The sequence below is a fragment of the Poeciliopsis prolifica genome, unplaced genomic scaffold (assembly GCF_027474105.1).
Source record: "Poeciliopsis prolifica strain line A6 unplaced genomic scaffold, Auburn_PproV2 SCAFFOLD028, whole genome shotgun sequence".
NCBI lineage: Eukaryota > Metazoa > Chordata > Actinopteri > Cyprinodontiformes > Poeciliidae > Poeciliopsis > Poeciliopsis prolifica.
The window spans coordinates 6,055,083-6,080,146 of record NW_026562403.1 but is presented as its reverse complement, the minus strand read 5'-3'; the positions used below and the strand labels follow the sequence as shown (position 1 = coordinate 6,080,146).

At 37.2% G+C, this 25,064-nt stretch overlaps 4 protein-coding genes across 9 annotated transcripts; 2 read left to right on the top strand and 2 right to left on the bottom strand.

The window, feature by feature from the left end:
- Nucleotides 1–202: 202 nt before the first annotated feature.
- Nucleotides 203–11,909, bottom strand: LOC129372134 (kinesin-like protein KIF24). 5 transcript variants are annotated; one of them, XM_055049191.1, is made up of 17 exons: nucleotides 11,807–11,909; nucleotides 10,283–10,418; nucleotides 9,961–10,197; nucleotides 9,680–9,867; nucleotides 9,358–9,574; nucleotides 8,541–8,706; nucleotides 8,342–8,439; nucleotides 7,663–7,875; nucleotides 7,442–7,529; nucleotides 6,963–7,084; nucleotides 6,248–6,353; nucleotides 5,728–5,799; nucleotides 5,499–5,608; nucleotides 3,765–5,212; nucleotides 2,329–2,692; nucleotides 2,164–2,257; nucleotides 203–2,075 (listed from the first exon to the last, which is right to left on the bottom strand). In XM_055049191.1, the coding sequence occupies exons 2-17, from the start codon at nucleotides 10,348–10,350 to the stop codon at nucleotides 1,950–1,952; spliced, it is 3,717 nt and encodes a 1,238-aa protein (XP_054905166.1). In that variant the 5' UTR covers nucleotides 10,351–10,418; nucleotides 11,807–11,909; the 3' UTR covers nucleotides 203–1,949. The 5 variants fall into 5 exon arrangements, with proteins under 5 accessions (XP_054905166.1, XP_054905168.1, XP_054905169.1 ...); XM_055049193.1 differs by having other exon boundaries at nucleotides 9,358–9,532; XM_055049194.1 differs by having other exon boundaries at nucleotides 9,358–9,529.
- A 2-nt stretch (nucleotides 11,910–11,911) lies between these two features.
- Nucleotides 11,912–16,603, top strand: LOC129372135 (Rieske domain-containing protein). 2 transcript variants are annotated; one of them, XM_055049196.1, is made up of 4 exons: nucleotides 11,912–12,149; nucleotides 14,391–14,575; nucleotides 14,684–14,718; nucleotides 15,000–16,603. In XM_055049196.1, exons 2-4 carry the CDS (start codon nucleotides 14,404–14,406, stop codon nucleotides 15,288–15,290), a joined length of 498 nt encoding a protein of 165 aa, XP_054905171.1. In that variant the 5' UTR covers nucleotides 11,912–12,149; nucleotides 14,391–14,403; the 3' UTR covers nucleotides 15,291–16,603. The 2 variants fall into 2 exon arrangements, with proteins under 2 accessions (XP_054905171.1, XP_054905172.1); XM_055049197.1 differs by lacking the exon at nucleotides 11,912–12,149 and adding an exon at nucleotides 12,647–12,902.
- Nucleotides 16,604–16,988: 385 nt separating this feature from the next.
- gtf2h3 (general transcription factor IIH, polypeptide 3) lies at nucleotides 16,989–21,373 on the top strand. Its single transcript, XM_055049255.1, has 13 exons — nucleotides 16,989–17,202; nucleotides 17,314–17,393; nucleotides 17,743–17,849; nucleotides 18,364–18,506; nucleotides 18,672–18,734; nucleotides 18,949–18,978; nucleotides 19,067–19,095; nucleotides 19,763–19,837; nucleotides 19,923–19,976; nucleotides 20,115–20,183; nucleotides 20,265–20,400; nucleotides 20,484–20,520; nucleotides 20,622–21,373. The coding sequence occupies exons 1-13, from the start codon at nucleotides 17,193–17,195 to the stop codon at nucleotides 20,689–20,691; spliced, it is 903 nt and encodes a 300-aa protein (XP_054905230.1). The 5' UTR covers nucleotides 16,989–17,192; the 3' UTR covers nucleotides 20,692–21,373.
- Nucleotides 21,338–24,357, bottom strand: psmd9 (proteasome 26S subunit, non-ATPase 9). The gene is made up of 6 exons (XM_055049256.1): nucleotides 24,205–24,357; nucleotides 24,031–24,130; nucleotides 22,501–22,694; nucleotides 22,274–22,375; nucleotides 21,913–22,001; nucleotides 21,338–21,789 (listed from the first exon to the last, which is right to left on the bottom strand). The coding sequence occupies exons 1-6, from the start codon at nucleotides 24,328–24,330 to the stop codon at nucleotides 21,762–21,764; spliced, it is 639 nt and encodes a 212-aa protein (XP_054905231.1). The 5' UTR covers nucleotides 24,331–24,357; the 3' UTR covers nucleotides 21,338–21,761.
- Nucleotides 24,358–25,064: the final 707 nt, after the last annotated feature.

The following is a 25,064-nucleotide window of genomic DNA, read 5'->3' as shown; positions in this document are numbered from 1 at the left end:
TTCATCCAAATCTTAATGTATCGTGATTTAATACAAATTATAGCACAGCATTACGTGTGTTAGGGTATATTTATTTATTTTATTTTTTTAAATAAATTTAGATCAAATATAAAGTCATTTTAATTATTTTGGACTTATATATTAGAAATAACTTTTTATTAAAATGTAAACCACTGACACCATATTTAAACAAACACAAACAATTTTAATTAAATCTTCAATCTATCTTGCAAAAGACATTCTACCAAAAGCACCCAGATGAACCTCATTGTCAGAAACTTGGCTTGAAGCTTGAAATGCATTAGTAAAAAGTAAATAAATAATAAATATTGGAAAATACTATTATGCATATTGGCATGATACATGATTTCATTCTGTGTGATGTCCCAAATGCTGGCAGAATGTAAACACCACCTTGGTGGTCTACTCTGGACAAAGAAGATTTTTGAGGTTTTGTACATTTTAATTAAAATTACATTAAGTTGTAGCAAAACATGCTCAGGAAAATCTGAGATGACATGACCACAGATAATAGTAAATAACTTCATTATAAAAAGCAGACAACATTTTGTGGAACACATTTTAAAACAAATTTACCAAAATTATTCACTGCCTTCAGACTCATCTAAACCTGAGTGAGTTCCTTAATCCACAGGGTTTAATGTCATGTTAGTCCACTCTTTGCCACTATAACAGCTTCAGCTGTCCTGGAACAGGCTGTCCACTTTGGTTAGACGTGTGTTTGTCGGAATGTTGACAATTTTCAGTCAGACACTGACATTGAATGAGAGCCTGTCTTGGAAACCTTAGACTTGGTTAAAGCAAGGCTTGGCTGCAGCAGCTAGGAATGGAAAGTCACTCTGTGAAGCTCTCTATTCACTCCTCAGCTAAAGTTTGGAGTTCTGTAGCTATTAACCCTGTGGAAAGTTGGTGAATTCTACACATTATGTCCCTCAGCCTTGGCAGACCAGACCCTGTTCTGTGATTTCAAGAGGCCTACCACTTTGTTACTGGGTTGCAGCTGGAGAAAATGATGCAATTCTACAAACTCAACCGCAAAAAAGAAAAAGGAGAAAAAAAAGAAAAACAAATTATACATCAATCAAGCTCCTCCTCCTGTTGTTTTGATGCCCTGCACAAACATCTGATATTGTTCTATCAACCTTCTTGAACATTCAGGTCTTCTGGTTATGTCTGCTCTGAATATCCAGAATCAGAACCAAACATTTAAAAAGCAACGTTTAATTTTTGTGCCGGTTATGTCTGCTCCAGTAATCTGGAACAAACTTCCAGAAAATTGCAATCATGCTGAAGCAATCGGTTCCTTTAAACAAAGGCTAAAACCCAAATTTGTTTAAAGCTTAAATCAAAGAAAACCTGGGACATAATAAAGTGTCGTCTGATTTCAACTTGTCATTGTTTTACCTCACTTTGCAAGGTAGGTGTTTTTACTTTTTTGTTGTTTTATTTTTCTTCTAAAAATGTAAAGTACTTGCCTTGTGGCTGAAAACGGGCTGTGCAAATAAAACTGCCTTGCTATTCTGTTCCATCACTTCCACTTTGTTATAATACCACCACTAGTTGACTGTGGAATATTTAGCAGCAAGGAAATTTCATGCTGCGCGGTCACCCAGCTGGTACTACTATTGACTTTCAGCAACAATGTCCTGTGGTTTCTCTGCATGGAGATGTGGGTACTCCAGTATCTCCCCACAGTCCTGAATCATGACTATTAGGTTAATCCAATTCAAATTAAATCGATCAAATTAATTGGTCTCTCAATTCATGCCTTTAGGTATGTGTGTGCATGGTTGTGCTGTGTCCCTAGTATTATTAGTTTAAATAAATTTAAACTTGAACTTCGTCACTCAAGTTTATAGTGGAATAAACATTCTTGCTGGATTTTTTAAAGCATGCTGGGGGGTTTCTTGTGAAAAATTGCATTTTCTTTAATCTTCTTGTGTGGTGTGATGGTTATTCTTCAGGTAGGGCTTCAGATGAGCTTTCATGCTGTGTACACACTGAGCCTTTCTCTCCAGGATCTCATCCAGTTTGTGGACAAATTCCACAAAAACCTTTTGGACCAAAGGATAAAAATTAGGATGTACAAAAAAAAAAAAAAAAGAGTGAAAGCCATCAGTTGTGAAGTAGATTTTGTCGAACCATATTATGCTGCTGGCGAAGAAGCTCCCCCTCTTTGTGACAAATAGCTTCCATCTCTTTCAGCTGCTCCAAGTGGACCTCAATAATGTGCAACCTGGGAACACATAGAGTTAAAGTCATTCTATACAAGAATCATAACATTGTGTCACATGTAATAATTCTTACCTTGCATGGTCTATGGTGAACAGATGGATTGTGGGTTTGATTTGCTGGTTGCCGCTTTCTTCTCTACCTAACTCCGCAGGATTGAACTGCTCAGCAGCAACTCTTGAGATATTGCAATAATTTTCCCGTGCTGAGTTCAAGGAGCCATATCGAGGCTCTGAATGTTGCCTAAATATGTCAGGTATGATTTTAGAGTGTGTGCATTCTGGTGATTTGTGTGGAGATTGAGCGCTACAATCCTTAGTGCTTTTGATTAAAGATGAAGCCTGGGATTTAATTATGGATGCAGTTAAATTATTTTCTAAAGTTGATTTTTTTCTCTCCTTGTTGCCATGGTCTTTGATGGAGTAAGATGAATCTGTACCTGAAAAAAACAGGAGACTACTTCAGATTCTTAACAAATTAGCTTATCATCAAAGAGTTAATTTATATCAGTAATTCAATTCAAAAAGTGAAACTCTGACAGAATATACATTCACTACACACAGTAATTGATTTCAAGCATTAATTTATATTTGTTTGAATGAATCTTATAGGGAATAAATATTTTTGTTTTTTGAAAATTAGAATATTAAATAGGAGCAACTACAAATTATTTCCAACACAGCAATGTTATACTGTAGTAGGTGCAATATGGCTGCTGACTGGACAGATGTCCAGCAGACGGTCACTGACATAATTTTCCTCAACAATAATGCTAAGTCACAAAATATGATTACAAAAGAACCTGATTGATCACAGAGTTCTGTACCCAGGCATGTTGAACGGAGAGCTGAGTGGTCAAGAAGCTGCAGACGGAACAAGAAATCTAAAGCCACCACACATAGATGTATCTGTGGCATGAACCACAACTGTCCCATCAATATAAACCTAAAACACAGACGATGTTAGAGATGTCGTATAAGGTAAGTAAGGTGAAAAGAGGTCCAAAGTTCTTTCATATCACAGTGATTTTTACATTTTATTTGGTAAGACAAATCCAGTAGTGAGGAGGGAGAGAACTCGTGCGGGATCCTCTTTAAAGCTCCCACAGTCTGGTGACTTTGGGAGCCATGTTATCGGCTCATCTTGATCTACTGTGTTTTATCAAGAATGAATCACCTCCATGCTGCGCTTCTTTGATGCAGCACTTCATGCAAAAGGAGCCACATGCAAGTGAATAAGTAAAGAAGAGTGAATTTCGGCACTTTTAAAAATTAGTCTGAAGGAATATTCCTATTTTCTTAAAAATAAACAAACATTTTGGTTTTCCACTGAGCCTAAACTTTAATTATTCAAATTAACCGAAATAAATGATTGGAATGTATCTTCTGGTCTGTGGTGTTTCACTTTTTAAACTGAATCACCGAAACTAATGAACTTTATATGATAATCTAATTTATTAAGATGTACAGGTATTTTTTTTTTTACTGTAACAGAAGCAGGGTTCCTCTTACCGCTTCCATTGACAGTGATTGTGATGCATTTATTTTGCTCATGGTGACCAGCTGCTGTTGCAATGTCGTATGTAGTAGACATATTCATCTGGAGGTTCTTTGAGTGGGGCGGCTCCAATGGAGACAAGGAAAATTCTTTATGTGGATCAGCAGGCTGCTGCTCCATATGAAGTTGGGAAATCCTGAGAGGATCCATAAAGCAGCTTAAAGAATCTCTGGAAATGTCAACTTGAGGTGAAAGAGTCATTTTGCTGCTGTTTTCACATACTGGGGAAAGTGCATTAAATTGCAGATGAAGACTTTTGCTGTAGTAGTCAGACACTCCTTTTTGCTCATGGCTCCATGGTATGTCTGTTGTTTGCTGTTTCAGCAGATCCACATCCCTTTTGACCTCTGAATCAAGGCAACCAGACAGGTTTGCCTCTGTTTTTGTTGGGATTTGCTTGGACTCCACTTCTATACTTCCCATCCAGCAGTCCTTCATACCAGCTAGCCTCTTCTCCTCCTTCCTCCGAGCTGCTGCCTCAGTCTTCATCTTCCTCTCATTTTCACACTTGTCATCATCAGCAACATTCTGAGTGCGGTTTGCAAAGGTTTCAGTTTGCACACTTGAAGTCTCTTCTAAACATGGAGCGGTTTGGGTAGAGACAGAAAAGCTAGACGAGTGCAGGAGAGAAGACAGAGAACCCCGAGAAGAGGAAGAGAAAGATGAAGATGAGAGAAGATGGACGTATGAAGACATTGGTGAAGGTGAAAACTGCTGCAGCTGCTGATGATATTCTCTAAGATGCTTCACTTTCTCTTGTTCATCAGCTTTGCGTAATTCTCTTTCTTTTAACTCCTCTTCTTCCTTGCATGTGTCTCTGCAGCTTACAGCCTGTCTTCTCATTTCTGTCCATTCTGGTTCCTCTCTCTTTCTCTCTTCCATAGTCTGCTGATAGTTCTCCTTTTCCCTGTGGTAGAATCCAGATTCCCTTTTAGAAAAAGTTAAATCACTCCCTTTAACGACTCCATTGTTTTGTTGTCCCAACATCCCCACTGCTCTGGCATGTTTTCCTTTAACACAGTGACTGTGAATATCATTGTACGTTTCATTTTCACTTCTCCCATCCTGTCTGATGTCCAGTCCATTCAAACACCTGTCTTCAGTCTGTTCCAGCGACCCTCTAATTGGGCTAATCTGTTCAAGTTCCATGACTGTTCTGTTTCCTGATCGAGTTTCCTCTGAACAAGAAGATTTTGTGGGTGTTGAGCTGAAAACTGGTTGCGATATGTGAGAGCTTGTATGTGTTTTGGGACTGAAATTCTTATTCTGATTTCCTAGCTTTGGATTTTTAGAAGTCCCAACATTTCTTCTGCTCCCTGTGTTGCTGTTGTCAGACCGCGCCATGTTGCTTCTGCTTCTTTTTCTTCCAATTGGCCCATTTTGTCCTCTCAACTCTTTGACACTGTAAGAAATTTAACACATGCAATGCCTTATGAAAGTCTTTATACAACTGACAGGTTTCCAAATTTTCTAATGCTACAACCGCAAACCTCAATATTTTTACAAAGATTTATAAAAGTAGGGCATAATTTTAAGATGGAAGCAAGATGCTGCTGCATATTCTTCAACACTGTCCTCTTTCCCCTTTACGCCAGCAACCATAAATATAATCCAGTGCAATGTCCCAGCATCTTATGAGAAGTAACGTTTCCTTCTATTTACTGTTTCCTTGCCCTTTAAACTCTTACCGATCTGCGTATCTCAGAGTATTCAGTGTGTGTTCTGTTGCTGAGTGACCCGGTGAAATGTTGGCGATCATGCATGTCTTCGAGTCACCAACAAATGAGTCCTTTAAAACCTAAAATTAAAATGAACCGGTTCAGTTTGAAAACAAGTTCAAGAATATGTGTTGGTCAAAGTGGAAAAACAATAAAATTATCCGTCCTTTTTATTATTAAGTTGCATCTGTCTAACTACCTGAGTGAGTTTGCTTTGTCGGAAAGGAGTGTGAGATTCCTCTTTGTCAAGTGAACGGATACATTCTTTCAGCTGTGGGGGGAAAGCAGGTATTAGATCTGTGCAAAAATTAGACAGACTATTGCTGCTTTCGTAGGATTTAAAAAGAAAGTTAGCAGCCAAGTATTGAAATTACATGTATAATATTCGCTGATCCTCACTGTTACTAGCTTTTAAAAAATCAGGTAGTCTGTTTATGTGTTTTAAAAGAAATGTGAATTTGGAATTTTTCTGAGATCAGCAAGAATCTCAGAGGAGTCACTATTTCTACCCATCGCTTTTCAAATGTTCTTCTGGCCTTATTTAAACAACTTCAAAACCAATAAGATGAAACTGATCAATTTACACAGGACACAGTTGCAATCGGGAATTTTACAAGCCACTGAATAATGAGACGTACATAATTTCAGCAACTGTTTTTTTAGTGACTGATAATAATTAAATATGGAAGCATAACTGAGTTTGTGAGAAAGTTTCTTACAGCCAGCAGGCTCTGGTTGATCTCAGCTCCCTCCATGCGGCTCTGCTTGTTTGGTTCTTTGGCATCTGACGCCCTTTCACTGCCTGCCAGGTCCACAAACCATATTCTGCACACATGGATACACAAACACGCAACAATTAATTTGATCAATTTTCCACAAAACATTAGAACTATTGCATTGTCAATTCAGGTGGTTAAAAAAAAAAAAAAATCATCAGGAAGTTGGTAAAACACCAGACCTTCTTCCAGGATTTAGCTCCTTCCATCTTTCTATCAGGTGATAGGATTTCATTTCTGACATGTGTTTTCCTTTTTCACATGACAGATTGAACAACACTCTGTGAGAAGTCCAAAGCTTGGGATATTGCTTTAAACTTCTCCACAACTTTCTCATGCTAATTAGGTAACTATTGAATCAGAGAAACTGGATTTTATTTGAGTGTGTCAGAGTGAAGGGAGAACATCAGTGCATGCCACACTTCACAGATTTGTATTCTTTAAATGAAAGAAATAAATGGTCTATAACATAAAATCCCCCTCAAAAAACATGCTCAAGCTTTAAAATTTTATGTGATAAAATGTGCAAAACTTCTTTTTGCGAGAAATTTTGAAACCTTGAAAAAAAAAATTCCTTGGCTTTGAATCACAGATCATGATTGCCAGGTCAATCATTATTCTGAATAATACCCACAAATAGAAAGATTAAGTCTCTCACCTTCCAGCTATCTGCTGATTAAGATTCCTGAGCTGAATCTGAAGCAAGGCATGGGATCGAGAGGAAAGAGGATTCATGCCACTTGTCCCTTGTGTTCGCTCAGCTGTTCCCTGTGAAATCACCTTAAAGCAGCCAGGAATGTAGAAAAAGGAGAGAAGATTAAGAGAGAGACCATTACATTACAGACAAAAGAGTGATTCCCATCTGAAGTGTAAAGAAAATATAAATTAATGGTAGGTAGGAGTCAGCTACTGGATCAATGAAGATGTAACCACATATCTCTTATTTCACTAGACTAAATTATTTTCTACCTTTTGATAATTAAAATAGTCCTTCTTATCTTGAATTGTAAAGTATTTGATTTCAGTTCAAAAGTTTGGTTAAAGGCTCATACCTTGTTGATTGGTTTGCCATTTACAACACTAACTCTGGACTACACATTGGGAAAATTACTAATTGTATGAATAAAAGGAACAAACCTCTAACAGTGAGCTGACTGAATCCACTCGAATGTCCCGCAGACCTGAAATGTGAACCACTTTCTTTCCATCCTCCCTGGCAAATAACCTTCAACGGAGGAAAAAGAGGCAAGATATTCTGATCATTATAAAGAAAATATGGGGGAGACGAGTTGCAGCGAAAACACAAACCAGATAAACCACTTAAGATAAAAAAAAGCAATAAATTTGAAACCAATAACCTTTTCCTGTGTTCCAACAGGTCATACAGCTGGCCGCAGTAGATTTCAAAGAAGCTGACATAAACCAGTAGAGATGCGCTTGTTGCAGACAGGTGAGCAAAAATGTCCCGAACTGCTAGAGCATATAAGCCGGTTCCAGCAGGGGATGAACCCAGCATGGTGTGAGTCTTTCCTGCACCTGTCTGTCCATATGCAAAGCAGGTGGCCTTGCCTCTGTGGATACACACAACACAAAGAGAAGGACACTAAAGAGCGGAAGCTTAAACACTTCATGCAGTTTCATTTAGAGGAAAGAATGTGATCAACTTGACAGTTCAGTAGGCATGGGCCAGTAGGAAACTGACCTGATTACTTTTATTGAAAATATCAATCATTAACAATTAATTATTTACACTGTTGGTGCAATAATCAATCGTTAGGCTCTTCAAAGTAATATCTACACTTTTGCTCACTGTTATTTAAGTTTGACACACTTTTAGTTTCCACACCATGACAGTCTATGTTTTTCTTGAACAGCCTTATTTTCAAAAATATAAATTACGAGAACAACGTTAAAGTGCAGTAAAGCTATGATGAAAATTTTGGGGGGTTTGAAACTTTAGAAATCATTTCACAGTAGTAATTGAGCCTTGTCTCCAATAAACATGCCTTGCATGGCAATTTAGCGGCAGACACCTACCCACTGAGCATGTGCTGTACCAAAGGGTACGCTGTTTTCAGATAGACTTCTTCATTTGAGCTCTCCTCTCCAAAAACCTGGTCGAAATGATACCTGTGCTGCAAAACAACAGAGAACCAGAACAAATTAAGCATAAAAAATATTTTTTTTAGAATTACAAAATGAAAGAATCAGAATTTTTCTCTTTCTGCATATCTACCTGTAATATGTACTCTGTGAGATCCACAGCTTCTTTGCTTTCGTGCACAACCGCCATACACTCTCCACTTTTAGTTGTCACAACATCTACTTCTCCTCTTTTGCACTCTGCTCGAGTTAAAGGTCGTTTCCTCACACACACGCTGATCCGTTGTCCATCCCCATGTCTGCTCCAAAAGCCAGAAATCATACTGTCATTACATTTCTTAGGTTCATGCAAAAGTATTCATACCTCTGATGACCGCAAACATTAAAGTAATTTAATAGAATTTGACAAAATGAACCAAGACAAACTAGTCCAAATTCAAATCTGAAAACGGAGGAATCCACTTGATTTCAGACCAGTTTGATCTGATACCCTTGAATAAAATTGCCTTCAGAAGTTGCATTAACGATAACAGTCCTCTTTTGTGTAATTTTATCAGACTATTAATTAGATAATCTGTGACTTTAAAATAACTGTTGTCAAACAATTTGACAAAGCTAAGCTATTTATACAAAAAAAAATCAACAATAATTCAGCTGGAGATGCTAAAACATATACAAAAGGTCCCACACCAGTAATTGCAGCAAAAGTTGATTCTACAAGATACTGACTAAGCAGGGGCCATTTGACAAATGAGTGTTACTAATTACTTTCGAATTATGCACTACTTTGTGTTGTCCGTCTCACAAAAAAAATACAAAATGGGTGAAAAGGGATGTGGACACTTTTGCATAGGCATTTGCATATCAACTTTCTTGCTAAGTGAAACTGGCCATTGTTATCTTGTTGTGTAGAAATATAGCAATGAGAGTAGAACTGAAAAGCACTTTACTTTGCAGCCTGAGGAGGACTCAAAGGTAGTCCATAGTTGTAGCCGGCTGTTCTCTTTGCTTCATAAACAGGCGTGGGCTTGGTAACATCTGCAGGGCCCTTTTTCTTCCTGGAGATTGTCGTTTTGTCTTTCTGTGCTGATGGTTTGTTAATAAATGATTCCAATGTTACTGCTGCTGGGGGAGGATTCAATTTGTTGAATGTCTCACTCTTTGGTACTAATCGGATGTGAGAGTTGAGCATTGACGATTTCCGTGTGACGTGCAGCTTGATGCTTTGTACATTGTGAGGATCACATGAACAGCTACGCTTATTTAACTTACTGTTTTTGCTTTGTCGAAGGTCACACATCACAGCTTTTCTGCTGTGAAGCCCCAATTGAATGGGTGTAGCTAATCCATTTTCATGAACTGGATCATCATTCCTGTTATGACTTGCATAGACATGCATGGTGTCTTCAAAATGAGAACACAATCTCTGGTCTGTGTTTTCAGTAGAGAAATCCAGCCTTCTGCGAACATATGATGGTCTATCAATGAATGCACTAGAAACAGCTCCACTTTCATTCTTATCCCTTCTCACATCTCCATTGGAGTTTCCATACCCATCTGGACTGTCGCTACTATCAGCAGGAAATAGCTCATTGCCTTCTTCATAATCACACTCATTGTAGATCCCAATATCGTCATTTCTAAGGCTCCTTAGATCAAGGCTTTTAACCAGTTGGACCAGCTGGAAAAGGCGAGCTCTGTCCTCCATAGAGCAAACTCCCAGGAGGGGGTAGTCCTCCATGCTCAGTGTGGAAAGATGAGCTGCCCGGTAAACACCCATCAAGGTGAACCTAAAAGGCAAAAAACAGAGAAAGATAAGTGTATCATTAGAAAAATCAAAGCAACAATGAGGATTTGACTGATCTGTTTGCTTACCTTGAATAATGACGCTGAAGCCCAGCCGCCGATAGACAATTGTACAGGCAAACAGTCATTTCTCCCATGGCTTTTTTTTTTTATTTGGTCTTCCACTTTGTCAAAGAAGTGAATAAGTCAGCTTGGCTTCTGTCAACTAGAAAATAAATAGAATGCAAAGGGCATTATTATGTATTAGTGAAACAAGAGCAGCAGCAATATAAAACACTGTCCTGTCCAGTAAAAATGATGACCAGCAGTTTCTCCTGCTGTCATTGCTACCAGCATGTTCTGTTGACTGGAAAGTACAGCATTGGGCAGCAGCATGACGCTGAAACCTGACACTGGTGCAGGATAGAGTTGGGGCCTGCACCAGTGCAGCCGCAACACATTTCTACATAGTGGCAAACGTGACAGATGCAGAAACACCGGCTGATCAACTGTTGACTTCTACTGTACATTGGCTAACAGCTGCAACCAGTCTGACTGATATGCAGTCTCCAACAATCAGTGACTTGGACATCATTAGACCTTCCATCTGTTTTTTATACCTAATCTTTGAAGGACCGAAGGGGGATGGTGCGTATCTACATCTGAGATCATGAGGCAGATGCCGATAAGCATCAGTCTCATGACCTATTGGACACTTCTTTACTTTATGGTGTTACTACAGTGAAAAACTCTAATCTTTATAAACTTCATTTTTTAAAACAGTTAATCAATTGAGATGTTACTGCTGCTGAGGGGGATTGATTTGCATCTAAGAGAGGTAGTATTTATATGGATCTATATACTTTCTACAAAATACTTCCTAAATATTCTTGTTTAAGGCGGCTGGTTTAGTTGCCAGAATGGCTGTTAAACTGTGCTACAAGATGTACCATTGGTAGTACCTGGTCTGACTTCAATGGTATTCAGATGAAATGTTGGTATTTATCATTTGCAACTTAAATACAACTAAATTATTATTCATATTAAGTTTCTAGCTATTATTTAGTTATCAAGCTAAATGCTTAGTTAGCAATCTAGATATCTAGCTTCAAGGTAAATATTTACTTGGTAAGCTACACAATTGGAAACCTAAATATTATTGTTAGCGAACAAAATATTTAGTTTATTTTTGAACTAAAATTTTAGTTTGCAAACTAAATATTTATCTTCACATTAAACATTTAGTTAGCAAGCTAAATAATGTTTAGCTATCTGTTAGCAAGCTACATAATGTAGCTTCAAATTCTGCTCCAACCTAAATATTTAGTTTGAAGATGAATATTTAGATAGCTAATTAAATATTTAGTCTTAAGCTGTGACATTTATAAATGGACGAATAACGTGGTGAAAGTATGACTTTGAAAATGAACCCCTAATTCTTTTTCTTATGACAGGGTAAATAATTTATTGCTGTTCATTTTTGACCGTGTCACTTTACAAACTGTACTCAACATTTCACAGTTTTCTGTCATTTGGGTGGCTGCAAAACTCATAAAACCTAAAACAACATAGAAGAAAAAAACCATTTATATTTATATAAATATATATACTTACCCAAGATCTTTCAGTAGCACAGAAAGCTAAGAACGGACGTTAAACTGACATTAATATTTCACCAAGTAGCAACCTGCCTGACGTTTCCGTACACAGACTGAATCTCCATAACGACGGAAGCAGTTCGGCGCCCTCTCTTCCTGCTGGAGCGCAGCCTTGGTCAAAATAGACCTTGTTAAATATAAAGGCAGGCTTTTCAGAGCTACAACTGGTCGAATAACGCTCAGTTCAGCAAAACACTCAGCGATAATCCGCCAGGGGCTTAAACCACTAAGAAGCCGACACACCAAACCATTTCAAAGCACTGGTCAACTGAATGTACAACTGGGAGTAAGCAATACAGGTAAAGCTACTGTGTTTATTTTATTTTTTTTTATTTTTTAATAAACCAACTGGACTGTATAAAGATAAAATAGAACTGCTAAGAAATAAATTATCTTTTTTTTAATTAAACTTTATTTACTATTGCACACATATTTTAGTTATAGTAATTTGGTAGAGAAAAAACTCAATGAAGCATTATTTGTAAATATTATAAAAACAAAAACAGCGAGCATTTATTTGGTAAGACAAGATAACCGAATTAGACAGAACAGCAACAGTGTAATATACATATTTACAAAACCTATATTTAATTTGCTGAGAATATTTTGAAAATGTTTCGAAATATTTCTAATCTTTATTTACTGGTTTTTATGATGTCAGAATTAAAATATTAAATCTGCATTTTATAGCTTTTGCAGAAATTTGGGTGACAAATAAGGACTACAAGATCAGGGGGAATGTGTCTCAGTGCGGCACGTCGTTGTTGTTTCTTGGGGGACGTAATTAAACGTAGCACCAAAATATTGGCTAGTTATAGGCGTGTGGTGGTTTGCATTTTATTTGTTGACTCCAAATGTTCGGGTAAGCCTGCTGGGTGAAGATAAAGAAGTTTGACGTTTGCTTGCGCGTAGTTTTGGTAAGATAAGGAGTCAATGTAAATCGTTGCACAGGCAGCAGTTTGAAGTTCTAACTAAAGCTGCCTGGAGTTCATGACCTGGTCCCTTCAGCACCCAGTTGAAGGTTATTAAGTCAGAGACTGAGCCAAATCACAGTAGGTTCATTTATTGTCTATATCAGGCAAACAATAGCAAGGCTGCAAAACAACAGTGAATGCATCTTTATGGATTAGTATGAAGGGGCAACTCTGTAATTTTCAGATCTTGCTTTCCAAAAATCTAAGTTAATTTATGTATCAAAATAGCTTTGAGGAGTATTTTCCATTGTGTTGTAGAGACCTTTAATTTTTTCTTTGAATCTCAACTGCATTGCATTCATTTTAACTCCAGTACTAGACCTTTGAAAAAAGTTTTTTTTTTAAAGTTATTGATATATTCATTAACACAGATCTAGGAATGAGTTTGAAATATAAGAAAGGCCAACTCAAGGGATCAGGTGAGAAAAGATAATAAGTTATTACTTCCCTTTTTACTTTAGATCAATAAGTTGGTTCCAAAAGACCATGAAAGAGTTGCCAACATGTCTGTAGTACTGAGGATAAAATGGGCATAGTTTAGGGGGTACTCACTGTTAAAGTGGAGGGTCTGTTACTAATAACTATGATTTTAAAGCCATAATTAGAAAATAACTGTTGGTTAATTATGTTTGTCTAAAATATAAATTGTGTGTGTTTTATAGTTTATTTCAAATAACTATTTGCCTCAAATGAACCAAAACAAACTACATGGAAAACTCACCATGTAACATCCTGGTTCTCCACTGACCACTCCCTGAAAAGAAACCAGTCGTTATTTCAGTTCTTTAAAACTTTAGGTGCATCTTCTGTTTCCAGTTTGCTGCTACAGTAAACCTTTTGCGGCTTCCTGTAGATGTAAATACTGGCTCTAACCACACCCAGCCCTTTAACAAAAAAACAGCATTGGTGGAGAGAGATTTTGGTTGTATCTCTACAGTCTGTACTGTGAAGATCATTTTGTGACTAAACAAAACCTCTTGTCAACCTCTATTTTTTTTCCAAATGGGCAGCTGTAAATTATCTAGGCAATTTAGATAAATGCACTACGTCAAACTTATAGTTGTTTCACAAGGATAAACTCGTGGCCCATTGATATTTTCTTCATATATGAGTAACTAACCTGGTACAGATCATTTTTTGCTCAGATTTTACCTTCCATACTGATAATAGTGTATCTTGTGGTCCAGACCAACTTCTAGTAATGATACTGAACTAATCATTTGGAGTTAGGCACAGGAATGAGTATCAGGGAGCATGTTCTTGTTCCTGTACTCTCCAGTTCAAAATATTTAATAGATTTCACTGTTTCAGATATTGAGATAATGTACCTATTTCACAAAATAGAAACCTTTTAAACTTATAATTATCACAAAATCAGGTTAAAGACGTCTTGGACTCTCACAGATGCATGATCCACTAATTCTGTAAGTCAATGTTTCAGCCAATACTTGGGAATCACCTTGTTGGAACAAATGTTAATGCTTTATAACTCTATAACTGACTTGCCTTTTAAGGTTTGTGAATGATCTGTTAAACAAATTGTGTGTGGTTTTTTTTTTTATACAGCAGTACAATCAGGATGTCATCTACAGAGGAGAACTCCTATTCCCCCTGTCCTGACATGCATTTTATTGGAAAGAAAGCAGATATTGTTCAGGCTGGCCGTGTGATGAAGCGGGTGGATGGATCCAGAGATGTGCTTGTGGTGTACCACAAGGGGGAGCTTTATGCATTGGACCTGCGTTGCTACCGTAAGCTCTGAGCAAAGGAGACCTGTGTGTGATTTGACATATAGTCGAAAGGGAATGCCCAGTTGACATACTGCATGGAATAACATCATCTTTTTTTCTTTTTGACAGATGCTGGTGGTCTATTACAGAATGGAGATATAGAGGTGGGCTTTTTCTGTTTTATAGTGAAACATATCATGCCTGATAGTAGATGTGAATGGTTTTCCATTGCTTTTATTCTGCCTTGCAATAGTATTCAAAGTTTTCAGACATCACAGACTGTAGACTCAAGGGTTTTGTTCACTTTTGCTAAGCACTGTGCATTACAACATTTAAATATATACCATATTGAAGCTTCTTTTTGTGTGAAATAGCTTTTTAGTTGTAGAAAACTAAGTTCTTATTGTAATACCAATTTTACAGTTGTACCAATCTTCTCCATTAGGAGTTCAATGGACGGCTGTGCATTGTTTGTCCATGGCACAAATACAAGATCACACTGGCAGAAGGTGAAGGACTTTATCAAGCTGTGGACAATCCTATGACCAGACCACTGAAGACTCAGTGGCGCTCCAAGGGAGTCAAGCAAAGGATTCATAAAGTCACTGAAGTTAGCGGGGATGTTTATGTTACCCTGAATGATTCCCGCGAGGCCATCGAGTCAGATGTCTACCAGACTGAGAAATACAGAACTGTTTCAATCGATGCACTGCCGAAACCCAAACAGCAGGCATAGGAAAAAGACAAACATTTATTAAACGTTCTGTTTTATTCTGATGTTATGTCAATATTTTCTCATTTTACTTCTATCTAATTATTCTTTGAAATTTCACGGTGTTCAAACAAAGGAGAAACAAAAACCTTTCAGAAAATTGATCAAATTTGCTTCAGAATGAAAACAAATGATTTTGAATCATTACAATCAAACCCAATGATGCCTTCTTAAAAAGTTTAATCTGTTAATCCTAAGGTATTTCTCTTGAATATGTAGAACAAACAAGGATATTTTACTAATTACAATTTACACAGTTTCTTAACATATTCCAGTTTTATTTTTCTTCCTTAAGCTTTTACTTGAATACAGAAACCATAAACATGCTAATTAGAAGAGATATGTTCAAATGACAAACAGATCTTACATCTATGTAATATGGACAGCTTGCCAACAATTGTTCCACAAAATGTAATGTAGAAGTACAAATGATATTTTGACAATGTTCTTACCTCTTGTGTCAGTACAAACTGATAATTTTGTACAACAACCTTAATTTTAATTTGTTTAATATGTCTTTGCTTCTGTAAAAAATAAGCAAAATTTTTATTGGACTACATTTTGTTGTACTTACTGCATGCTTTCACCTCAGAGATATTTCCTTCAGTTTGTGTATTATAACATTTACTTCCACTCCAACATTGCTCACCTAAGTTGTGTTTGGAAAACTGTATTTGTACTGAAAGACATCCTAAATACTCTCAGCTGTTTACATTATGGACTTCTGTGAATGTATGAAAATCAAGTTTAATGAAATGCATTTTGTACTTTGATCTCAGGAGGTTTTTCATTATCTTAGTCAAGGGCAAAAGGAGAGAAGCAGATAAGCACAATTAAAATGGTGACTAACCTTTCTGGTAAATGAGAAAATAGAGTTTTTATGCCTGCAAAGGTCTATATTTGTAATAAACTATCTCCTTAAAAGGTGGATTCATTTAGCAATTTACCAAAATGTGGGTCCTGTTTGTGTGTTTAAATTACTTATTAAAGGTAACTGAGTTTTGCTTTTTTTTTCCTAATGCACATTTTGCCAAACACATAAATGACTCTTTAACCACTGATTTTTCAGAAGTTTGGATAATTTGTTTTTATCACAAAAAATTATTGCTGATATTTCTTCTGTTTTAATTTTGCACTTACTGTACAGTTTCTTATTTCTATTTATTTATTTATGTTTTACACCTTTGTGAACCTGCATGCTTTCATTAGCCTGTCATTTTTCTGCCAGTACACCTAGATTTTCTCACTTTCAATAAAGGACATACTCTTTTGTTCTATCACAGTGAGTCCAAGTATCAAAAAGCAATGTAATATCCAGAAGCTGTTTTACATTTGTGTGTTTTGATGATTTCTGGAACTTGCAATTAGAATTTAAATTGGTTAAAATGTTTGAATTCAGACATCTAGAATTTAGCTCTGCAGAGCTATGCAATTTGAACAAATAAAAATTGCATCTCTTTTATAAGAGATGGTTTTGATTATATTAGACAACATTAAAATGCCATCAATTTTTTGTCCTATTTATTTAACTTTTACATCTTTATTATTTTTAAAGCCTTTTTCTCAACTTCAAAGCTTTATTTGTTGTGCAAAATTAATCCTGGCGCTAGGTGGCAGCAAGGAGCCTCTCGTTCTTCAGTCTAACAGACAAAAGAAGAAGATGCGGGTGTTGTGAGAAGCGAAGAAGGTTTAAGTAGTTTTTCCCTCAAACCCGGATAACTTTTGCTAAATAAGACGTTAGCAACATTTTCTACATTTTATACTCCCATCAGCTAATATTGTAATTCATCAGAGATGGAAATTATCAGCAGATAAAGCAGAAAGAAGATCTTTTCTCCTTTGGTTTCTAACAAAAAACTTAACGAAATGGCTTCAGGTCGGTCCTGCTCATAATATGTCCCTTATTGGCAAACATTATGCTTTCGACAGTTGTAACGCTGGGTCGTTGCTTTTGCGTCGGGTTGATATTTGTCATGTTTTTTTGCAGAGGATGAATTGAATCTCCTGGTCATCGTGGTTGATGTGAATCCCATCTGGTGGGGTCAGCAAGGTCAGCGGGAGCCAGAGGTATCCTCTTCTTTTTTGTTTCTGATATCTCTGTCATATTTTCTACTCAGTAGTGATTAGGTAAATTGTTTATTTTCATATGGCATGTTAAGAGCAGAGCAAAAAGAAATACATTTGATAATTCAAAGTTTCCCACCAATCTTGTTTTCCAGGATTAGTGCTGAACAACACTGATCCTGAAATTAGTCAATTTTCTCTTTTTCTATTGTCCATTTGAGGTTTTATCTTTAAAAATAAAGTAATTTATGTCGGCAAACAATCTATGAAAAATTGTGTTCAATTCTAATATTTAAAGACAAATGTCTGGCTGTCTCTGAGAAAGGTGTCCACTGTGTTTCTATGTTTTAAGTTCACTTTGTGCAAGTGTCTGGATGCGGTCATGGTGATGGGAAACTGCCACATGGCAATGACGAGGACAAACAGGCTTGCCGTTATCGCCAGTCACTGTCAAGACAGGTAACCACAGGTCACAATATTATAAGAAACTTTTGTTTACCTTCCCTCTGGGATTAATTGTGCAATTGAAATTTGACCCTGTCCTCCCAGTCAATCCATCCCTCTAACCATCCATCCATTCCCAAGCATAATTGTGTAATTCCTTCAGTTTTTGTTGCCTAAATGATCTACATAACTTCTTTTTTTTTTTGCATGAATAAGTGTCTTTGCAAAAATGATACCAGATTCAATTAAAATCTGTATTAATATTAGTAAAAAAAAAAAGCCTACTTATTGCAACTCCAGTTTTTTTTCTTACTGGCTTGGACATTTATTTATTCTTCTGCATACCCTTGCTTTTATATGATCTTATTGCCACAATTGATCCAGAGATTACATTAAACCTATATTCTGACAATTTAGTTTTTCTTTTTTCTTTTTTTTTTTTGCTGCTGATGTTTTTTTTTATTGTTTGAAACTAAAATGCTGGATATTTAGTATTTTATACCTTTCATCACTTTTCTCTTTCATCTAGTCACTTCTTGTATCCCAGTAAGACTTGGAAAAGTGGAGACAGTGGTGGGGATGAAATTTCCTCCAGCCGGGATGGAAAATACGAACTTCTAGCTGTCGCCAACAACCTCATTGCTGAAGAGATCAGGAATATTATGACTAAAAGTGGGTAAAAAAAAAAACAAACAGTTTTTTATAGCATGTGACTAAAGCTTATGTAAAAGGTACTCAGATTTGGTTGGTTAGTACCTTTTGTTTAATATTATTTTCAGCTATTTAATGATTCATTATTAAACATACTGGTGACTGCTGGGTGTCTTCTTCTTACAGCTGAAGTGACAGGGAATTCAACTGACACCCTGTTGGCAGGATCTCTTGCCAAAGCCCTCTGCTGTATCCTTTCAGTGAAACGTCTTTGATAATTCAGTGTTCAGGAAATTGGTTCAGCTAACAAAAAGTGAATTATTTGTATGTCATTACAGTCATGATGTTTTATGACTGATTCAGCTTTGCTTTGCTCATTGGGTCAGAAGAAATCATTGGGTCACACATGTAAATTAGTATGTGTGAGCTGTTTTGCTGATTGTCCTTAAGGTGTCACATTCAGATATTCACAGGGTCTCAAAAGAGTTAGAAGGTAAAGTCAGATTAGACTGCCTCTCCTTTTGTTTCATTATTTTCTTATATTAGAAACCACAAAGTTGCATTTTACTTTTTTTTTTTAGTTGGACAGGAGATGAAGTCAAGGATATTGGTAAGATCTTATTTAATTCCTCACTTGGTTTAGTTTGTCCTGGTCAGTTCAGCTGTTGGTACTCCCATGCTATTTTTTACCTATGAACTTAACAGATTAGGGTTTTTTGTTTTAGCTGGTTACAAATTTTGATTAATTGTAGCATTAAAAAGTACTAGAAATATCCAGCAATCAGAAGGTGTGGTGCTTTTTATCTGCAGTGTTCATTAAGCTGCAGATAGTGTACACACCGAACAAGTTTCCAGTCTGTCACAGGAACACTGAGATACACAACCACACACACCCACTTGTGTGTGTGGACCAACCTGTTGATTTTGGACAGTAGAAGGAAGCTAGAGTAACAAGTGAGAACTCAAACAGAGAAGAACAACACAATCAGTAATTGTGTAGTTACTAAAAAAAACAGGATTTATATGAATAATATGTAGCTCATAAACAGCTAAAATCCTACATCATTTATTCATGAAGCTCTATGTTTCACCCTGTTTTTATTGATTGTTGTTCTGAATCAGTTCTAAATTGGTTGTCATACTTTGCTTCCCAAAAGCAGTAATGGTTAATAAATACCATGTCTTAATGGATGATCCTGCACAAGGACAAAATGGTGAAGATGTGAAATCACTGTCTCTGTTTGAGACTAATGTTTTGTTTTGCTCGTCTTGGTTAGGTGATAAAAGCAGCTGATGACTGCGCTCTCCAGTACATGAACTTCATGAATGTTATTTTTGCTGCACAAAAGCAGGTAAAACAAAATCTCTCAGCTCTAGACTTTCACGAATGTGTCTTTTCGATTGATTAAACAACTCCTCCGTTCATATTTTTGCCAGAACATTCTGATAGATGCATGTGTGCTGGACTCAGACTCAGGGCTGCTTCAGCAGGTACATCTTTGCTGCTGTGATACAAGCTTATTAACGTAGCATTGCTAGTGTGAAGGTGTAATAAATGACTGACAAAATATCAGTCAGTGGATATTAAAACAGAAAGTGGTGCCACCAGGAGTGATGTTTGTGTTTCAGGCTTGTGACATAACAGGAGGCTTGTACCTGAAGATACCGCAGAAAGTCGCCCTGGCTCAGTATCTTCTGGTGAGTGTTTCTGCTGCTTGCTTTGGTTTACAATGGCTGCAGTTTGAAGGTAGAGTCAGTATGTGTGTGTTTCGGGAACAGTGGGTGTTCCTGCCCGACTCGGAGCAGCGCTCCCAGCTGGTGCTGCCGCCGCCTGCCCACGTGGACTACAGAGCTGCTTGTTTCTGCCACCGTAACCTCATCGAAATCGGTTACGTCTGCTCCGTTTGTCTGTCGAGTGAGTACTGCATGCCGTCAAGTGCATTTCAAAGACACAATGATCTATCTGTGGTGATGATTGTTCTCTTGTTTGCTTCCAAGTATTCTGCAACTTCAGCCCTATTTGTACAACATGCGAGTAAGTCTGTTACTTTGACTTTACCATATTGTCAGGTAAAATGTATAGATTTACTTTATAGCTTGCTTGGCGGTAATGATTAAAAATCTGTTTGTTCTTAGGACGGCCTTTAAAATCCAGCTACCTCAGATGGTCAAACCTAAAAAGAAGAAATTGAAGCAAGCAGCTTGATGACTGTTTTGATTTCCTGTCACTGCCATTTAGGCAAATCTGTTTTTGAGATGAAGCCCCTGATCCAAATGTATCTACAGACCTCGTTACTGAAACCCCCTGGGTAAAATGTATTTGCTGTTAAAGCAAAGATTTCCTGGAAACCCTTGTCAGGACAAACATGTGGAAGATTCTTCTTATTCTTCCTGTCTCTGGAAAGCAAGAAAAAAACAGTAAAAGATAACACGGAGTGTTTTAATGGACATTTCTGGATTTCAAAGCCTTGTTTCTATAATTGATTTTAACAATTTAATCTGCAGAAGAAGCTCTTCAGTCTCATTGCTACGGAAATTGTGTTTTTGAATTTAGTCTCTTCTGCTTTGTCAAATTTACGACTGAAAAAAATAAATCTCCACCAAGAGCTGATTCACTGTAAGTTCACCAATATAAAATACCCTATATAAACCCATCCACAATAATATGTGAATTTCCTACATAACTTCACAAGGAATCATGCCAAACAACAACCTGTTATACATCATCTCTGTATAAACTTGTTACTGGTATTTCTAAAAATGTATATCTGGCCATAAAAGCATAACTGCAGTAGTTTATCAATTAACACACCCTCATTTAATTTTAAATATTTTTTTATGAGTCTGTCCCATGAGATTGAATAAAATGTATTTATTGCAAAAAATCATCACTTCATACAAGTCAAAATGTTTCTCACTTGTTTTCTTCAAGGAAACTATTTATTCAACCAGAAAAATAAGAATTACTGCCTAAAGCATCCCATCTTTAATAACCATGACCATCTTTCATCCTCCCGAGAGAAAAGAAACTTCAATCCAAAAGCAGGTCTCTTTAAACTTGTGCAGAAGAATGTATGCAGACCTTAATCATAGTTTCAGTGTGACCCCCTTTGCTGCAGCACTTGAACTTTGACATATTCCATTCTTAGTCATTGTATGGAGAAAGTGTTCAAGATTTTCATTAGGAAACTGAAAAATGGAAATAGATCCCAACTGTACAGAGTAGAAAACACTCAGGAGATACACGGGTTTAAATCTGGAATACGGTTGTGTGGATTATCGCTGGACTGGAACAATGTTACACCTGGAAAAGAAAAATACAATAACTGTAGTGTTAACAGTTACTCTAATAACAAATAGATTCACAAACTGCTTCTGCTGCCTACAAATGAGAGAAGGACAGTTTTGTGTCGCTTTGTGCACTCACCCTAGCAGGCCCCTGCCGGACCACCGCTGTGGAGTCAGGCTCATCTGAACCTTTTGGCCATCTCTGATCACAGCGACCCGTAAAGGTTTCTGACAACGAACATTATGCTGCTGTTTACATCGGCTGATAGGCATGTTCAGAAATTACAATCATGGTAAAAGCAATCAAATTTACATTGTTTTTGAAAGTAAAGTAAAATAAAACATGAAAACTGAATTGCTAAGCTAGTCTCTTAGCTTAGTAATTCAGACGTGAGTGTGGGCCCAACTCACGTGTTCTAATGATCTTACTAATGCAAGATCATTAGTACTTAAAACAATTTATTTTTCAATATAAACAAGTGAAATCAAACTAAACTTACTCCTTCACTGTGTTGCACCACTGCAGCAATATTCTGCAGGTTCTGAAAGTTGTTTGTGTTCACAGAGCCAAACTCAATGACTTCATCTCCTACTTTGAGCCCCTGTGAGAAAAAAAAACAAAACAATCATATTCAAAGAAATTAAAGCGTTACACATGAATGTCAGCATAAATGTTGATTTATCTGAAGGTTTTACTACGTTAAAGAGCAGAGAAAATGTTCCTCACAGCTCCAGAAGCAGGTGAGCCGAATGTGACAGCATCCACTCGAGCAAAGGGAGGAGGCAGGGTGGCCTGCTCCTCCATCAGCTCCTCCTGGCTTTCTGCCTCGTCTCTTTCCCGCTTGGCTTTCTCTCTAGCGTGGAGCTTGTGCAGAGCTTCTTCTATCTCTGCCATGATGGCTTTGTGGTCATTTTGTAGGCCTGAAACACAAACAGAACAAAAACCTAATAGGTTAAATGCAAGAATAAACATGACAGTTGAAGTGTCGTGAAGAATAATAATGTTCTCTTTTAAAAGAGAAAGCCAAGCAGCAAAACTGACACCTAACCAACCATTGTATTCTAGCTAGTAGTATTCTAGTTTCACATGGGAAAGAGTTTCAAACAGGAGGGTCACTTATATTATTTGAAGAGCCTTGCAAAAGTTCTCCGTTTGAATTGTCCTACGAGAAACTTTTTGTAATTTTATGTGACAGCCCAACACAAAATAGTACATCTTTTTTTTTTTTTTTTTACAAATAAAAGTCTGAAAACAATGACTTTTTCTCTTAATTATAGCTATGTACATCTCAAGATTGATATCTCTGTCCCCTCTTCTTTGTAAAGTTCACAATATTGACAAAGATATTTATCCACCCATTTAAATAATTGAATGTATGAGTTTCAGTCTCTTCCTGTGTAGCCTGTTGGGATGATGTCATCTATAAAATAGGTCAGGTTGTAAAATGTTCTTGTTCCTAAATGTTCTGCAAGTTAACTGTTAGTGGTACTATAAGAAAGTGGAAGTGATTGGAAACAATAAGCAAGTCTCTTCGTGTTTGGCTAAATCACAGCATGGGGCCAGCAGTCTGAGCTGCATAAAACACCAGATCTGCAAAGAGTTCACCAACTTTCTGTAGCATAAATAGCTGCAGAATTTCAAACTTTTATGTTCCTCACATTAGCTTGATGGATGACTGTGAAGCTATACCCAAGCATTACATCACCAGCGCAATGCAAAGCGTCAGATGGAGTTGTGCAAAGCACATTGGCACCAGAATCTACAACAGTGGAGATCTGATCTCTAAACTGATTAATCATTTCCCTCCGTCTGGCAATGCAATAGACAACTCTGTTGGCTGTTTCCAAGAGAACAACACCTGTCTGACTGCTTCATGTCACATGCAAAGTTTGGAGCAAAGGGGATTGGAGTGTGAGGCCAGGTACCAATGCACAAAGCAAGGTCCATTAAGAGAGAGACGAGTGTGGACGAACTTCACTGTCTGCACAGAAATCAGACCTTCTTGTCAAACATCAGTGTTTGACCTCAGAACAATGTGTTATAACCGCAAAAGGTGGTATGACATTATGTGGATTAAGCATGAGGATGCCATTCAAGTTCGTGAGGAGAAATGAGCGAATACTTTCGACAGCACAGTGTAGTTCAAGCTCAGAAAGACTGAATGAAAAGTAAACTAAAACGTGTGAGATGACTGCAAAGGCTGTAGTTCACCCAGGAACAGCTTATAGAGAAACACAAAGACAAACGCCTCCTTACATGAAATATTGTGCCTCGCGTCCCTGATCGTGTACAAATTAACATCTGCTCGGGGATAACCCTCAGCGTCAACCAGGGGACCCTCAACTCCGACACCTTGCTGTAAACAACAGGAGAAACAAGTTCAGCGCCGCGCAGGTCCAGAAAACGTCACCTTGTGTGGGCCCAACTCACGTCTTCTAAAACGTCGTGGTAAGCCTTTATCTGCTCTTCAATTTCATCTTTCTTTTTAATAAGGTTCTTCACGTCATCCATTGTTACTTCAGAGCCCTCAGCTCTGTTTTCTCCCGTCATCTTCATGGCTGCTAAACAATCTCTCTTCCGGGTTCCTACGACGCTACTTCCGGTGCAGCGACCCCAACTGTCCAAATGGAGATACTACCAAAATATAAAACCTTTTTACTTCCAGAAAGCGAAAAATATAATACATTTGCACATTTTTATCATTACTCTCGTGTAAATAAGACACACGATTCTTTAATGAGCTGAAATAACATTTGGGGGAAAGTTAGTGTGTCTTTTAATAAAACTGTCTTCATGATGGTTCTGTTGGAGCTAATCAGCAGATATGATGTTCCACAGAAAGTGAGCTGAAAGGTATATTAGACGTTCAAAGTAGCATCTCAATTTTTCTTTATACACTTAAAGTCTTGCTGTGGAAACTGGGGTTAGCTTAATTTAATTTTCCTGGGAGTCTCTGAAAATGTAATATTTAGCATTGCCACAGTGCATGAGAGCTGCCTCATGTTTAGGTTACAGTAGAGTGGACGGATTTTTGTCACCTGTGCACAGGTGTTCCACAGCAGCTGTGAACTACATTCCACAGCTGCTGTGCATTTCTTGGGAAGTTTTCCATTATAGTTAAGGTTCCTTCAGGAGTACGTCTGTCTACTCCGTAACATTAGTCTTTGTTGGTATGAAACTAAATTATGCTTACTTTCTGTTTTGTATGGTGTTTGTTCAAACACCCATTTCAAATTTAATTCCTCTTTGGCCTCTTACAAAGTATTGAGATTTATCCAAATATGGTTTCC

Coding starts and splice junctions, on each gene's coding strand:
- LOC129372134 (XM_055049190.1), bottom strand. CDS start 10,350: ATGGGAGAAATGACTGTTTGCCTGTACAATTGTCTATCGGCGGCTGGG. Junction 8,707..9,357: donor AGTCCTCCTCAGGCTGCAAA/GTAAAGTGCTTT, acceptor CTTTTGGAGCAG/ACATGGGGATGGACAACGGA. Junction 5,609..5,727: donor GACAAAGCAAACTCACTCAG/GTAGTTAGACAG, acceptor TTTTAATTTTAG/GTTTTAAAGGACTCATTTGT.
- psmd9 (XM_055049256.1), bottom strand. CDS start 24,330: ATGAAGATGACGGGAGAAAACAGAGCTGAGGGCTCTGAAGTAACAATG. Junction 24,131..24,204: donor ACCACGACGTTTTAGAAGAC/GTGAGTTGGGCC, acceptor TGTTGTTTACAG/CAAGGTGTCGGAGTTGAGGG. Junction 22,376..22,500: donor GCTCACCTGCTTCTGGAGCT/GTGAGGAACATT, acceptor TTTTTCTCACAG/GGGCTCAAAGTAGGAGATGA.
- gtf2h3 (XM_055049255.1), top strand. Junction 17,850..18,363: donor GCCAGTCACTGTCAAGACAG/GTAACCACAGGT, acceptor TCTTTCATCTAG/TCACTTCTTGTATCCCAGTA. Junction 18,507..18,671: donor CAGGAATATTATGACTAAAA/GTGGGTAAAAAA, acceptor TTCTTCTTACAG/CTGAAGTGACAGGGAATTCA.
- LOC129372135 (XM_055049196.1), top strand. CDS start 14,404: ATGTCATCTACAGAGGAGAACTCCTATTCCCCCTGTCCTGACATGCAT. Junction 14,576..14,683: donor ATTGGACCTGCGTTGCTACC/GTAAGCTCTGAG, acceptor TCTTTTTGACAG/ATGCTGGTGGTCTATTACAG. Junction 14,719..14,999: donor TACAGAATGGAGATATAGAG/GTGGGCTTTTTC, acceptor CTTCTCCATTAG/GAGTTCAATGGACGGCTGTG.